Source organism: Pan paniscus, chromosome 1 (genome assembly GCF_029289425.2).
Source record: "Pan paniscus chromosome 1, NHGRI_mPanPan1-v2.0_pri, whole genome shotgun sequence".
NCBI classification, from domain to species: Eukaryota; Metazoa; Chordata; class Mammalia; order Primates; family Hominidae; genus Pan; species Pan paniscus.
The window spans coordinates 135,625,418-135,639,856 of NC_073249.2; the positions used below are offsets into that span (position 1 = coordinate 135,625,418).

A 14,439-nucleotide genomic window follows, 5' to 3' on the forward strand; every position below is an offset into this window, starting at 1 on the left:
TTAGGGAAAGGGGAAAAGGAGGAGTTCCTGTTTAATGGGCAGAAATTTCTTCTTTTTTTTTCTTATACTTTAAGTATTGGGGTACATGTGCACAACGTGCAGGTTTGTTACATAGATATACATGTGCCATGTCGGTTTGCTGCACTCATCAACTCGTCATTTACATTAAGTATTTCTCCCAATGCTATCCTTCCCCCAGCCCCTAACCCCGCAACGGGCCCCAGTGTGTGATGTTCCCCTCCCTGAATGGGCACAAATTTCTTGTTGGGGATAATGAAAAAGTTTTGGGTATGGATAAGAGTGATGGTTATACAACACTGTGAGTGTATTTAATGTCCCTGAATTATACACTTATATATGGTTAAAATTATAAATATTACGCATGTTTTACCACAATGAAAGAAAGAAAGAAAGCGCGCCCTCTAGTGGGAGCTGGGTGCAGAGAGAGCTCTGTATTCTTGGCTGCAGCTGTCTAGAATGGAGCCTGTCTCGCTAAGCTGGAACTTGGGAGTCTTGGATAAAATACCACAGACCCTTGCCTTTCTTACCAAATTTTTGTATCTCTTTCATGAAGAGATGTTTCTTCTTTTGCTGTTTGCCCTTAGGATCATTTCCAGAGGGTCTGAGTCATTTTTCTAGAATTTTCACCAGTTTCACTGAGAAGTGAGGTAGCAAAGCTCTTTATGCAGTCATGCCAGAAGTTGACCGGGAAGACTATATTTCAAATGTTAGTTATGTTATTCAATTTGGAGGATTGCTTATAACATTGTTGCACTGGTTGTAAAATTAAATCTTTAGGATTAAAATGTTTTCTTGAGAAATGTGGCAACATTACTAAAAACCATGGTAATCCCTCCCCACAAAATGGGATTTTTAGTAACTTTATCACTGTCCTGAGGCTTCCTTTTAAAAACTGCAGCTTTGACATTTTTATTACATTATTTTAAGAGAAAGTAAGGCTCTATAGATTCCACATGCATTCTTGAATAAATGAGTGAGTGAATGAATGAATGTTTTTGTTTATGAACATGGTGGCCATTTGCTACTGTGTGCTTTGGCAGTAAGACTCCCCCTGTACCTGCCTGTTGCTGAATTCTACAATTCTATCACTCAAACCCTATCTTAGTTCAAGCTGCTATAACAAATTACCATAGGCTGGGTGGCTTAAACAACAAACATTTGTCACAATTTTGGTGCCTGAGAAGTCCAAGATCACAGTGCAGGCAGATCCGGTATTTGGCGAGGGCCTCCTTCCTGGCTTGCAGAAACTGTCCTCCTGTATCCTCACATGGTAGGAAAAGAGCGAGCTAACTCTCTGGCCTCTTAAAAGGGCACAATCCTACTCATGAAGGCTCTACCCTTTTGAGTTAATTACCTCACAAAAGTCCCACGTTCAAATATCATCACATCGGGGGTTAAAATTCAATGTATGAATTTCAACACATTGAGGGGTTCACTATAACAAATGCACTGTTTCGTTATTTTCCTCTATGCAGTCTATGGAAAGTAACTTTCCTCTCCAGTATTTTTGAGAGGAATGATAATTCAACCTTTCTATTAAGAATAGTTTATGCAGTCAAAATGTTATTTTCTCCAAGAGACAAACACTTGTTATTTTATCAGTATCCAAATAACTGGCTTACCCAATTACTGGAATAATTTTACATTTCACAGAAGGTGAAAGAAATTAATATTCATGAGCATTTACTGTGTGGTAGGACTACTGCAAATATTATTTTATTTAACCCTTGCAGCAGTATCTACGAGTTAGAGCTTATTAGTATCACTGAGGATGCAGAATTAAGACTTAAAGGTTGGGTCTTTTCCAAGGTCATATAGCTAATGAACAGTAGAACTGCAAGGAAAAAAGAGAACAGGAATAGGGCAGTCAGACAGCAGTAGGTTGGCCCTAGATGTCACAGGTGGGGGTTTCCAAAGGAAAGATAAATGTCTCTGTAAGAAAAGCATCATTGATTCGTTGCTATTTTATCATCTACAAAACATTCCCTGACAAATCTTCAGAGGACAATTCTAAAGAAACTTAAAAGGATAATTTATAGTTTGTTCATGTTTACAGCCTAAGAACACATTATTGCCCTGTTTTTATAAATTCATGTTGGCTAAACATATTTAAATATCATTGTGTTTTAGAACATTTATTTCTGAAATTTAACTTTATTTCTGAATCAAGTTCCCCAGTAATACCGACCTCATGAGTGCCATTGTGATATTTTATAAATAATATAGGTAAAACACTTTTTAGGTATGAAGAGACCGGAAGTCCCAGAGCTGAGGCCTGGCTAACTTTGATGAGAAAGGCAGGTTGGTGTATGTTTGTGGAGTGGTGGTTGTTGGGGTAGAGAAGCAGGTTAGCTTAGGGAAAGGGTACCATTTAGTAGACCCTTAGAACCCAGGATTAGGAGCTGTATTTAAAGAGAATAGACACAGTAAACTGCAAGAGATATATTCAAAACCAGTTATAAACTTTCGGAGAAAAAAAGGTAGGAAGGGAGAGGTTGGGGGCTTGGGCGATCCATTGCTTGGAGCTCGGCTTAGCCAGGCTTGGCGGTCCTCCGAGGGGCTGATAAATCGGCGCTCGACTGGCCTAGGAGCTGCCCGCAGGGAGGTGAGGAGTGGGGCCCGGACGCCCGCGGGGAAGGTGGGGACGGGGGCCCGATGCCCGCGGGGAAGTGGGGACCCAGCCGAGCCGTCCGGGCAGCGGTCGATCTCTAGAGCCGTCTGCCGGGCAGGCAGCGGACGGGCGCGGCGAGTTGTTGGTCACCAGGCGTCTCCAGGCCGCAGGCCCGCGCCAGCGCCTCAGCCGCATTTCCAGTCAGAAAGCGGTGAGGCTTGAGGCGCGCTCGGGCGCAGGGCGGGCCCAGCTCCCCGCGAGGTGGGACTGGCTGGGCGTCCGGCCCGCCCCTAAAGTCGGCTGATTGGTGTTCGGTTCCTGTGTCTTGTGTTCCGGTGTGTGGCGCCCCCTGAGCGAGCGCTGGGGGGGACATACCCATCTGTCTGAGCCGCGGGTTTCACAGCGGTGGGAGGAAACGGGACCCTGGGGGTGGAGTGACGCGCCCCAGCGCCCCGTTCTTGTGCCACTCTCGGGGCCCTAAGGCCTCTGCCCTGGATTTAGAATATTCTCCTTAGGAAATCCACAGAGCTGTTATTTTGCTTTAGGTGCTGATTCGGTCCCCAGCCGGACCCTTCCAGCCCTGTTGGTGCCTGGGGAGAGGGGGTGAGATCTGGGGCTCCGACAGTTGTATGGTCCTTTCCCAGGCCGAGCCTCGGAGTAATTTGTTCCCGTTGATTTTTCCTTCTTTGTCAGATTCTCTGCAGTTATTTGTGACGGTCGGTTATTCCCGTAAATGTTGGTCCCTACTTCTTCCTTAACTCACAAAAATTTCTAGCAAAACAATAATTTTTATCTGAGTTTCTGTACTTTTAAAATAAGGAGTATATTTCTGAGTAAAAATTGTAAGAAATAAGTAATAGGCCTGCAATTTTATACAATAAGTTTATACAATAATTGTATACAATAATTTTATACAATAAGTAAAGATTACAGAAGACAAAATGGTGAATTGTCATTAATATAACTAAAGATTAATTGTATCTAGTTGTATTAATATTTAACTAGAGATTGTCATTAATATAACTAGAGAAGGTCGGCACCGCAAATTATGTAGACTCAAAAATAGTTTAAGTATTTTAACAGTGATTATAGCAGAGCAGACACTTAAAACTACCTGGGATGATATTGTTTATTGTGTTTGGCAATCTAATTTTGTGCCACGTGCTGAAACTAAAACTTGAATAATAAATAATAGGAACTTAAAAAATCTGAATCTAAACCTAGAACTTTAATTAATTTAAAATAGCATCCCCTCACATCACAAACTCATACTGAACTGTAGCAAGGTCCCTTTTAGGACCTGTGTTTCTTTTTTAAAAAAAGATTTATTTACATAATGAAAGTGCCAAATTCATCATCTTTTAGAACCTTCATGATTTTATTTACATAAATCCTGAACTAGAAAAAGATTTCACATTTTTTAACTGAACGTTGAAGATTGGGGCTCAAATTTTAAGTTTCTAAATTAACAGAAAATTATTTTTATTTAACACTATTTTTATAAACTGGTTCTTGCTAATGCATTTATTCCACAATGCATTCTTATGGACCATTTACTGTGTGCCAGGCACTATTCTGGGTTATTGGAACACATTAATGAGCAAAAAGTCCCTGCTTGCTCTAAAGGGAGAAACATAATAAACAACTAAGCATATACTATAATGTTAGTTATCAGTTCATGCTATGAAGAAAAATAATGCGGAATGAGAGGATGCAGTTTTAGATAAGGGGTGTTTTTTTCATAGGAGTATATAAGAACTAAAATATGTACATGATATTTTTATTCTGAACCCAAACAAGTTATATTCTTGTATGCTAGAACTAGAAATCAAAAATTCTTTTGAAAATACTTGCTGTTTGTATAGGAGGTTTTTGTCAGTTTATGCAATGCTTTTCTTCCCAAATGTTTTAAATTTGTAGTTTTGTTGTCTATTTGTAGTTGATTTGGGAAGAAAGTATTCAAGTGTATAAATATTAGCCTTAAGATTTTTGACTTAAATTCTGAGGCAGCAAAGCCATATGAAACTGGTCTGGTGAGGTTTATTTTAGGAAAAGTTTCTTTTGTTTGAACATAGTTTTCCTAAAACTGGAAAGGGAACATTTTATTTGTTACTTTTTGGGCAATATAAAATCATGATTAACATTTTCATTTATACTTTTTCAGATAATTGTTTTCAAGTTCTGAAATTGTTTACTTAAAGCTGTTAAAGACTTCGCATATTTCTGAATGACTCCCTCTACCTCCTGCCCTATTATCCTAGGCTTCTATTTTTCGTATAGTCAAATTGTTTTAGACATTTATAGAACCACACTAGTTTGTTTCATTTTTACTACTTGTTTTTGTTGGTAACTGATTAATAGATAGAGAAAAATGAAGAGGGCAATTATATTAAACAGATGGAAGGGGGAAGAACCCAATAACGAAAACAGTGAAAAACCCCACAATATTCTATATCAGTAAGAACAGCCCTGAAGTATATATACAGGTTTAGTTCTCATACAGTAGCATTTGTCAAGCGTTGTATGTGGAAACATTCTCCCTTCCCCATATCACTCCCACTTGTATCTCATCCCCACATCAAGGAGGATTCAAAATTGGAGAGACATAATCTGACTTGGTAATGCGTATTTCTCCACTAGATGGCATTAATAGAATTTCTTTGATTGTAGTTTCTATCTTGAGGACAAATTTACATGTATTAACTAAAACAGAAGAAACAGAAATGTGATTTATGTTTTACAGTTTGTTCGTCTGATTTTATGGTTTGTCATATAGAATGTTCTATGATGTTTAAGAATTTAGAAAAAAATAGGATATGCAGGGAAAAATAATTCTAATGGGAGCAATGTATGTATCTAGAGACTAGTTTTTTTTTTTAATCACATTTGCATCTTTGTTCAGCCCCAGATTTTTGTTATGTTCAAAGGTGGCCAATGCTGAATGTTTTTATCCTTTATGTTTAGATAATATCTCTGAGTGCAAAAATTATCTTTTAAAAAAGAATGTAAACATGTGTAGTACATGCATTAACTCATATAAATAAATATGCATATGTATGTTAAACTTGTAATTTTTTTATTTTGAAAAAGTTCAAACCTATGAAAAAATATTATAATGAACCCCATGTACCTATTACATAGCTTTAGCTTTGATCAACTCATTGTCAATATTATTTCAATACTCCTTCATCTCTCCCCTTTATTTTGAAGCAAATCCCTGCATATGTACATAGTATATTGTTAGAGGTGCACACATTCACAATAAAATGTGCTGTCCTAACTTGAAAATAATGGTGTGAACAAAGTATTAAGAGCCCAAGAAGACTGATTAATTCTGCCTTGAGGAAGAAGACAAATTCAGAAAAGCCTTTGAAGAAGAAATGACATTTGACCTATAACTTGAAGGATGGTTAGGAATTTGCCAGTTGGAGAATGGCAGAAAACACATTCCAAGCATTGGAGCACTATGAAGAGAAGGGAGCAAGTGTGAATCCATGAATGAGTGGAAAACAGAGAATAATGTATGTGAATATTGAGGTGTTTTGAAGGAAGTTGCAGACGATGAAGCTGGAAGGATAGTCTGTGGTTATATTTTACAGGAGACTGTGGAAAATTAGTGATTATACAGAAATATTTTTTTACATCTTTATAAATGAAATATAAACTACTTTTTCCATATTTTGTAGATTTATGACAAAGTCCAGTTTTCAACAATGCTGAAATCAAATGATTGCTTGTTTTCTTTGGAAAATTTGTTTTTTGAAAAACCAGATGAAGTTGAAAAGTAAGTCTCCCTTAAAGATTGATAACATAGTATATTACTTTAGGGTTTTTTGAATTTGGGTGAGCTTTAGTTTTCTCTCTGGTAAATATACAAATAAAAATGAGGAATCAACAGAACGATATTTCAGTTACATATTTGGTAAACATGGAATTCTCTTACCAGTAGTATAGGGGAATAACTGAAGTTTAACATCTTAAATGTTATAATTTTAAAAATAGAATGGATTTGGGCCAGGCGCAGTGGCTCACGCCTGTAATCCTAGCACTTTGGAAGGCTGAGGCAGGTGAATCACCTGAAATCAGGAGTTCAAGACCAGCCTAGCCAACATGGTGAAACCCTGTCTCTACTAAAAGCACAAAAAAATTAGCCAGGCCTGGTGGCGCATGCCTCTAATCCCAGCTACTTGGGAGGCTGAGGCATGAGAATTGCTTGAAGCCCGGAGGCGGAGGTTGCAGTGAGCTAAGGTGGCGCCACTGCACTCCAGCCAGAGCAACAGAGTGAAACTCTATCAAAAGAAAAAAAAAAAAAAAAGATTCTTGCCTATTTGGCTTGCATTTATTTGCATTTCTGGTTTGTTCGGATTATTTTTGGCCAAGCTAAAAATGGGAAATAATGCTCAAAGAGTAGCTCAGGACAAGGAATGACGTCACCATCTGGAAACAGAATGGACAGTATGCCAAAGGCAAAGTATGATAGGCACATTAAATGCTGGCAGGAAGTAGGGGCGGGAATAAAGATGTGAGACCAAAGAAAACAAGACTAGAGAGTAGGTAGTATGTTAAATACTGGCTTTTATGGATTTTCATGAGCATTGTTCAATTTTGAATTTTCTATGTATTTTTAGTGTATTGTATTATCCTATTTTAATGAGGTGTATTTATTGCCTCATTATTTTACTTGTTCATTCAAATATTGATTGAAAGTTGAAAGGGTTATAAAAAGGATGAAACAGACTTTTACTTACAAAGTACTTAAAATCTAGTTGAAGAGATTAAACACACAAATGGAAAGACATTAATAAGTAATAGGACCATGTAAATAATCATCTATACTGTGACACTTTTGAGAGTGAAAGAGCACATCCAACTGGGGCAACATGTGTTAATCAGGTCTGGCCAATGCAAATTTTGTAATATACGGTTGTTTTTCTGAAAATATGGTCAAAAATATGTGCAAAGCAAATGACAAGCATATGTTCATGCAATGAAATTTCAGACTTGGAAGGAAGGTCGTCTTGGAGTACACAGTCAGGTCAGGCTTTTTGGGTAGTAGGGGAAGACTTCAGGAGGCTTTGAAGGATTTGATAATTCCTATAGAAAGAGAAGAAGTGGGCATTTGAAGGCAGAGTGTTAGAGCAAGAGAAAAAGAATGGAGATAGGACAATTCATGGTACTTTTAAGGGATAACATGTAGAGAAGTTTCCTGGAATAGACAATTCATGAAGGAGAAACTTTGGGACATAAAGTTAGAAATTCTAAGTTGAGGTTAGATGGTGATGTGCGTTGAATGCTGGAATAAGGATTTTGGATATAATTCACTGTGGGTTAAAAGCCATTGAATTAAATCAACAATTATTTATTGAAGTTATGTAAAGGACTTTGCTAAGTACTGCTGATGTAAATGGACATAAAAATAAAACTCTAGGTATAATCTAGAGGGAGTATCAAATATCTATCTGTCAAAGCTATCCATCTACTTATCTGTTTCTCTCTATTATCTATCTATACATTCACACAGCTCAAGGCAGACTATAATACATATTATAGGTTCCCTCTATAAGAAGAAGGGAGGAGAAAATCTTTGGGAACCTAGGGAGATTTCTTGGAAAAGGTAGGATTTGAGCCAGCCTTTGAATATAAGCTCTAGTGCCTAGAACAATACCTGGCACATAGTACTCAGTAAATAATTACTGAATGGATTAATGAATGAATAAAATAGTAGAACTTCTGCATGTAGATATCGGAGTGGGGCAGGGCACAGAGGCAAGCTGAGTAAATATCTTTGAATGAGGGTGAGGAGTGACCAGGCACGGTGGCTCACACCTGTAATCCCAGCACTTTGGGAGGTTGAGGTGGGCGAATCACTTGAGTCCCGGAGTTTGAGACTAGCCTGGCCAACATGGTGAAACGCCATCTCTACTAAAAATACAAAAATTAGCCAGACATGGTGGTATATGCCTGTAATCCCAGCTACTGGGGAGGCTGAGGCATGAGAATCACTTGAACCCAGGAGGTGGAGGTTGTGGTGATCTGAGATCTGGCCACTGCACTCCAACCTGGGTGGCAGAGTGAGACTCTTGTCTCAGGAGGGAAAAAAAAAAAAAGATGAGGAGAGACAATGCATTATCTATTTGTTATACAACAGGGAGTTCAGTTTAGTTTGGACTGTAAGGTATGTGTAGGAGAGTTAAAACTATAAGGTGGTCTAAGGCCACTAGGAAGTTTGGCAATCTTTGAAAGCCATTGAAGAATTTTGAATGGAGTAATGTAATGAAAACAATTCCAAATGAATGTGGTAGGAACTTGTAAAATAGAGAGAAAGCCTGGAGGCAGTGAGGGCAGTTAAAACAAGTTAGTAAGAGCCTTGATTATGATAATGACCGTGATAACACAAAGGAAATGATAAATTTAAGAAGCATTATAAGGAATATACAATAAGACCTAATATGTATCTAGATATAGTTAGTAAAAAAGATACTATGGTTTGGATTCTGGGTGACTGGGATGATGATGTCACCTCTGGAAAAAAATTGGGAAATTATAAGGAAGATTTGATTTTATTAAGAGGCAGAATAGTACAGCTATTATTCCTCTTTCTTAGATTTTCTGAAATAGTCCTTGTGTAGAAAAGAGTTAATATAGCAGACCTAAACTGCTGTTCTTGAAAAGGCCTGTTTGCGAGGGTGGCTTTGGCTAGAGTCTGAGAACTTAGATTTCAGGAAGATCCCCTCCATTAACTGACAACAGTGGCTTACTATGTGTAAACTGTTTATACAAATAGTATGGTTTATGTTGAACACCTGCTTTTTTCCTGAGATTCTGGAATTTAGGTGTGTGCCAGACAGGGGATGCTTATGTTAATGTTAGCCCCCAATAAAAACCTGGGCATTGGGTCCCTGAAGAGCTTCCCTTCTTTGGCAACATTTCATGGGTATTGTCCTAAGTCATTACTCAGATAATTAAGTGCCTCCCGCAGAGTCTGCTGGGAGAAGACTCTTGAAAGCTCATGCCTGGTTTTCCTTGGACTTCGTCCTGGTAGCCATGAGTAGGACTACATGCTGAGTCTTATGAGTCATTTTAGGATATTATTGAACTGGGGGTGATCTTGGGGACCCTCTGACATAGTCCTAAATTTTAAAAGATCTGGCTTGTTATTAAACAGTCTGTTAGATGTTGCCAGATAATGTGTTGTAGATTTTTTACTTGGAAAATATGGTCAGAGTAGCTATGTGCTAGGTGCTCGGAGAGACAGAAAAGTAAAAGACTGAGTCTCTCACTTTAGAGAGCGTAACATCCTAAATGACTAGATCATAAAATCTTTGGGACTTGGTATAGACAAAATATATGATGCTCTTCTCAACTTTATTTCCTGTCACCTAACACTTATCTTTTTGTCCTAATGAAGAACAAGTCAACTTTGATGGGAAAGGAACCATTAAAGCAGTATCAGTTAACACGATCACAGTTGAAAGATGAGGAAGGGTAGTTAATGATGCCAACAGGGTGGCAAAAATATCAATTACTATAGGTTATAAAGAGGTCATCAGTTTCAAATGATTTCTTGGATTTTTCTGTAGTTTGTAGATGGTTTGGACTAAGAATATTTAGGTTAGGACATTAATTTGTAATAAAGTTATAGGAATACTCTAGAACAACGGTCCCTAACCTTCTTGGCGCCAGACACTGAATTTGTGGACAGTTTTTCCACAGATGGTTTCGGGATGAAACTGTTCCACCTCAGATCATCAGGCATTAGTTAGATTCTCATAAGGAGCATGCAACCTAGAGCCCTCTCATGTACAGTTCACGATAGGGCTCGCACTCCTGTGAGAATCTAATGTCGTTGCTGATCTGACAGAAGTCAGAGCTCAGGCAGTAATGCTCACTTGCTCACTGCTCACCTCTTGCTGTGCAGCCGGGTTCCTAACAGGCCAGCATCAGTCTGCGGCCCAGGGGTTGGGGATCCCAGCTCTGGAATACCAGTAATGGTATCGTTTACACATTGATGACCCATGATTAGTTGTGAGATATGTCAAGTAATTTGTTACTTGTAATAGTTAAAATGCTAAAGTTTGAGAATGATTTACTACTTTGTTTTTATATTAGAGCAGATTTAAGATTCCTGTTACTGGCATTTGAATTGGAGAAAAGGAGATAGAGTTATTGCCATTATTTAGGTAGCATATCTCACACAGCGGTATCATTAATCCTATGATATATAAGGGTAAAAGGTTGAGAACACTGCTGTATAGGGATAAATCAAAGTGCCGACAGAAAGTTAATTTATAGAATGTTTAAGAGTCCAATTGAGTAATGTTTAATAAATACATAGCTTCTCATGTTATATCTTTATTAACATATATACTCACATTTTTATATTTTATATAGCCATCCAGACAATGAAAAGTCATTGGATTGGTTTCTCCCTCCTGCTCCATTGATTTCAGAAATTCCAGATACTCAGGAGTTAGAGGAAGAATTAGAAAGTCATAAACTGTTAGGTAAATTATCACATATTTGTTTTGAAGCCAAACCCATACAGTTCATGGCAATATTTTTTAAAAAAACCCTGATTTGATTGTTATACGTTGTGTATACATGTATCAAAATAATGCATATGCCCCCAAAATATGTATACTCATATTGGGTATTGATTTCAGAAATTTCAGATACTCAGGAGTTAAAGGAAGAATTAGAAAGTCTGGGAGGCCGAGGTGGGCAGATCACCCAGCCTGTCCAATATGATGAAACCCCATCTCTACTAAAAATACAAAAAAACTAGCTAGGCGTGGTGGTGTACACCTGTAGTCCCAGCTACTCGGGAGGCTGAGGCAGGAGAATGGCTTGAACCCAGGAGGCAGAGGTTGCAGTTAGCTGAGATTGCGCCACTGCACTCTATCCTGGGCAATAGAAGGAGACTCTGTCTCAAAAAAAAAAAAAAGTAATAAACTGTTAGGCAAATTATCACATATTTGTTGTGAAGCCAAACCCATACAGTTCATGGCAATATTTTTTTAAAAACTCTGATTTGATCATTACACATTGTATATGCATGTATCAAAATATCAGATATCCCCCCAAAATATGTATACTCGTTATGTAAACAATTAAAATTTCTTTATTTTAATGAAATAAAATGAAAGTCAGATCCTTCTTTTATTAAAAAGAGTGCTCACCAAGCTGGATGCAGTTGGCACCTGTAGTCCCAGCTACTTGGGAGTCTGTGAATAGCCACTGCACTCCAGCCTGGGCAACATAGTGGGACCCGATCTCTAAATAAATAAATAAATATATAAACAAACAAACAGATCCTCCTCATCTCTAAATACATACATACCCCCAAAAACAAAATAGTGCCCACCAAATCTTAAAATTTAAAATATTTTTCTTCTCTATACATATAATACACATACATACGTGTACATAAATGCACATAATACACTACTACATGTTTTGATTTTTGTTTTATGAATATTTTTTCTGTGACTATTAAACTCTTATCACTGCTGTTCAGTTTTTGCCTTGCCATTTCCTAAAGGTAAGATCTCCTGGTAACCAGATCCCAGAAATATTGAGTGAAAAAAGCGAGATGCAGAAGATTAAATATAGGGTGATACCATTTTTAAAAAGCTCAAAAACAAGCACACTCAAACAATGTATGTGACCTAATGTAATATTAGTAAAATTTTAATTTTTAAATTGGGTCATAGGTTCATGCACATACATTTTATTATTAAGCTTTGTAATTTACATATATGTTATATATATACTTATATCAAATAATATATAGCATAGTGTATAATGTAGATACATAGATGCTAAAGCAAATTTAAGTTCCAGTAAGACCTCCAAATTCCCCCTAAACTTCCCTAAAAATTCTTGCAAAGCCTCTAAAGAAACATTTAAACTTCTGTCACTCTGATGAAAACATTCCTTTATTTTGATTTTAGAAGCAAGATTGCAAACTTAAAAGCATTAGATATGTTAATAATGAATTGTGTTTGGTAACATTTTATATAATTGGTCATTGTATTTCTGTGTGTAAATCATTTATATAAATTTTAAATCTTCATAATTGTATAATTATATCATTTGTTATGGGTCAGAAAGAAGTTAAATCTATTTTATAATGCAGTGCCATATAAACTTCAAATTTAATTCAATACTTCCACATTAATTTCTGAGTGTCTTTTAATGATGTAATATACCATAAGTGTAACAATCACCTATATTTTAAAACCGTATATGGTATTACAGATGAGCTTATTACTAGTGCTTTGCTTTTGGCTTTCATACTTAACTTGGAATTTTTATTAAAGTTTTTCATCATCATTTTGAAAATTTCCTTTAATGGAGAACATGTAATAATTAAGATATTCCTTTTTCGTAGGTCAGGAAAAGAGGCCAAAAATGTTAACATCAAATTTAAAGATAACTAATGAAGACACAAATTATATTTCACTAACACAAAAATTCCAGTTTGCCTTTCCTTCTGATAAATATGAACAGGATGATCTAAATTTAGAAGGGGTAGGTAATAATGACTTATCACATGTTGCTGGCAAGCTGACATATGCTTCTCAGAAATATAAAAATCACATTGGCACTGAGATAGCACCTGAGAAGAGTGTTCCTGATGATACAAAATTAGTTAATTTTGCAGAAGATAAAGGAGAGAGCACATCAGTATTCCGGAAAAGGTAATTATTATAATTAAACTAAATAATATTCTGTGAATAAAGTTGAATATTTGTACATCTAAAAGTATTAAATATGGTACAATGTGAATGAGAAAAACAGCAAAATTCTATCTCCTAAATAATTCCTTACTTTCTCCATTCCTGGTGTCATAGTCCTGGTCCTACACATAAAAATAACCATAATTGTAATATATAACTATCTACTATAAATGGTACCACAACAGTCCAGGTGGGACACAGGAACCTTCATTTTTAACAAATTTTCTAGGTGATTATTATGCACACAAAAGTTTGAGACCCATTTTCCTAATGCCTTGGGTTTGAACAGAGGAGTGAAATTAGATTTTCTTTTCTTTAAGAGTTCATTTTGGCCCCAGTATGGAGGATAAATTATAATAGAAGGGAGTTAAAATGTGAAGGTCCACTTGAAAGGTTATCTTATTAGTCTAGATGGGAGAAAATGGTAGCCTGACCTAGGACAGTGGTATCAGGAATGGAAACAATCCAGAATTATTTAGGAGATAAAATCCCACAGGACTTAAGTGATTATTGGATATGAGATCTGACTCCTAGGTTTTTGGTTTGAGCCAGAATGATGAAGGTTGGTAGTGCCCTTTTTTGATTTAAAGAACTATAAAGTAAGAACAGGTTCGGGGGAAGGTGATGAGTACAGATATGGACATGTTGATTTTAGATATTTATAAATAGTTCAGATATTCAGTTGGATATGTGGATTCAAGATTCAGAAGAAGTTTAGTTGATTGTTTTTGTTTTCTGTGACATAGGACATGTGGTTATCTGTGGAGTTTGAGAGAGAAAGTGAGAGTATTGAGCAAGAATGAGAAGAGTGGAATAAATTATGGAGAATGGGAAAGCAGTCTAATTAGAATAATGGTAGGACTGATGGACACTGTAAAGGGTCCAGCTGAGGTTGATTTCTATAATGTTTGTAATAACAGCTTTATTAAGATATAATTCACATACCATAAAATTCACCTTTTTAAAGTGTAGAATTATTTTATTTTCTTATTTTTTTCATTCTTATGTATTTCCACGTTGGTTTTTATAATGCATACTTTTGCAACCATCATTATTAACTAATTT

General features: G+C 36.7%; 1 protein-coding gene across 5 annotated transcripts in view; it reads left to right on the forward strand.

The window, feature by feature from the left end:
- The window catches only part of HFM1 (helicase for meiosis 1), a 137,329-nt gene continuing 122,890 nt past the window's right edge, over positions 1-14,439 (forward strand). Inside the window, exons 1-4 of one of the 5 annotated variants that reach the window (XM_034930949.3) lie at positions 1-2,843; positions 6,319-6,416; positions 11,024-11,136; positions 13,026-13,335. In XM_034930949.3, the coding sequence (XP_034786840.1) occupies positions 6,346-6,416; positions 11,024-11,136; positions 13,026-13,335 (494 nt within the window). In that variant the 5' untranslated portion in view covers positions 1-2,843; positions 6,319-6,345. Of the gene's footprint in view, positions 2,844-2,969; positions 3,349-6,318; positions 6,417-11,023; positions 11,137-13,025; positions 13,336-14,439 lie in introns of those variants that run through there. The other 4 variants (XM_055116219.2, XM_003808406.5, XM_055116218.2 and 1 more) reach the window with 4 other exon arrangements.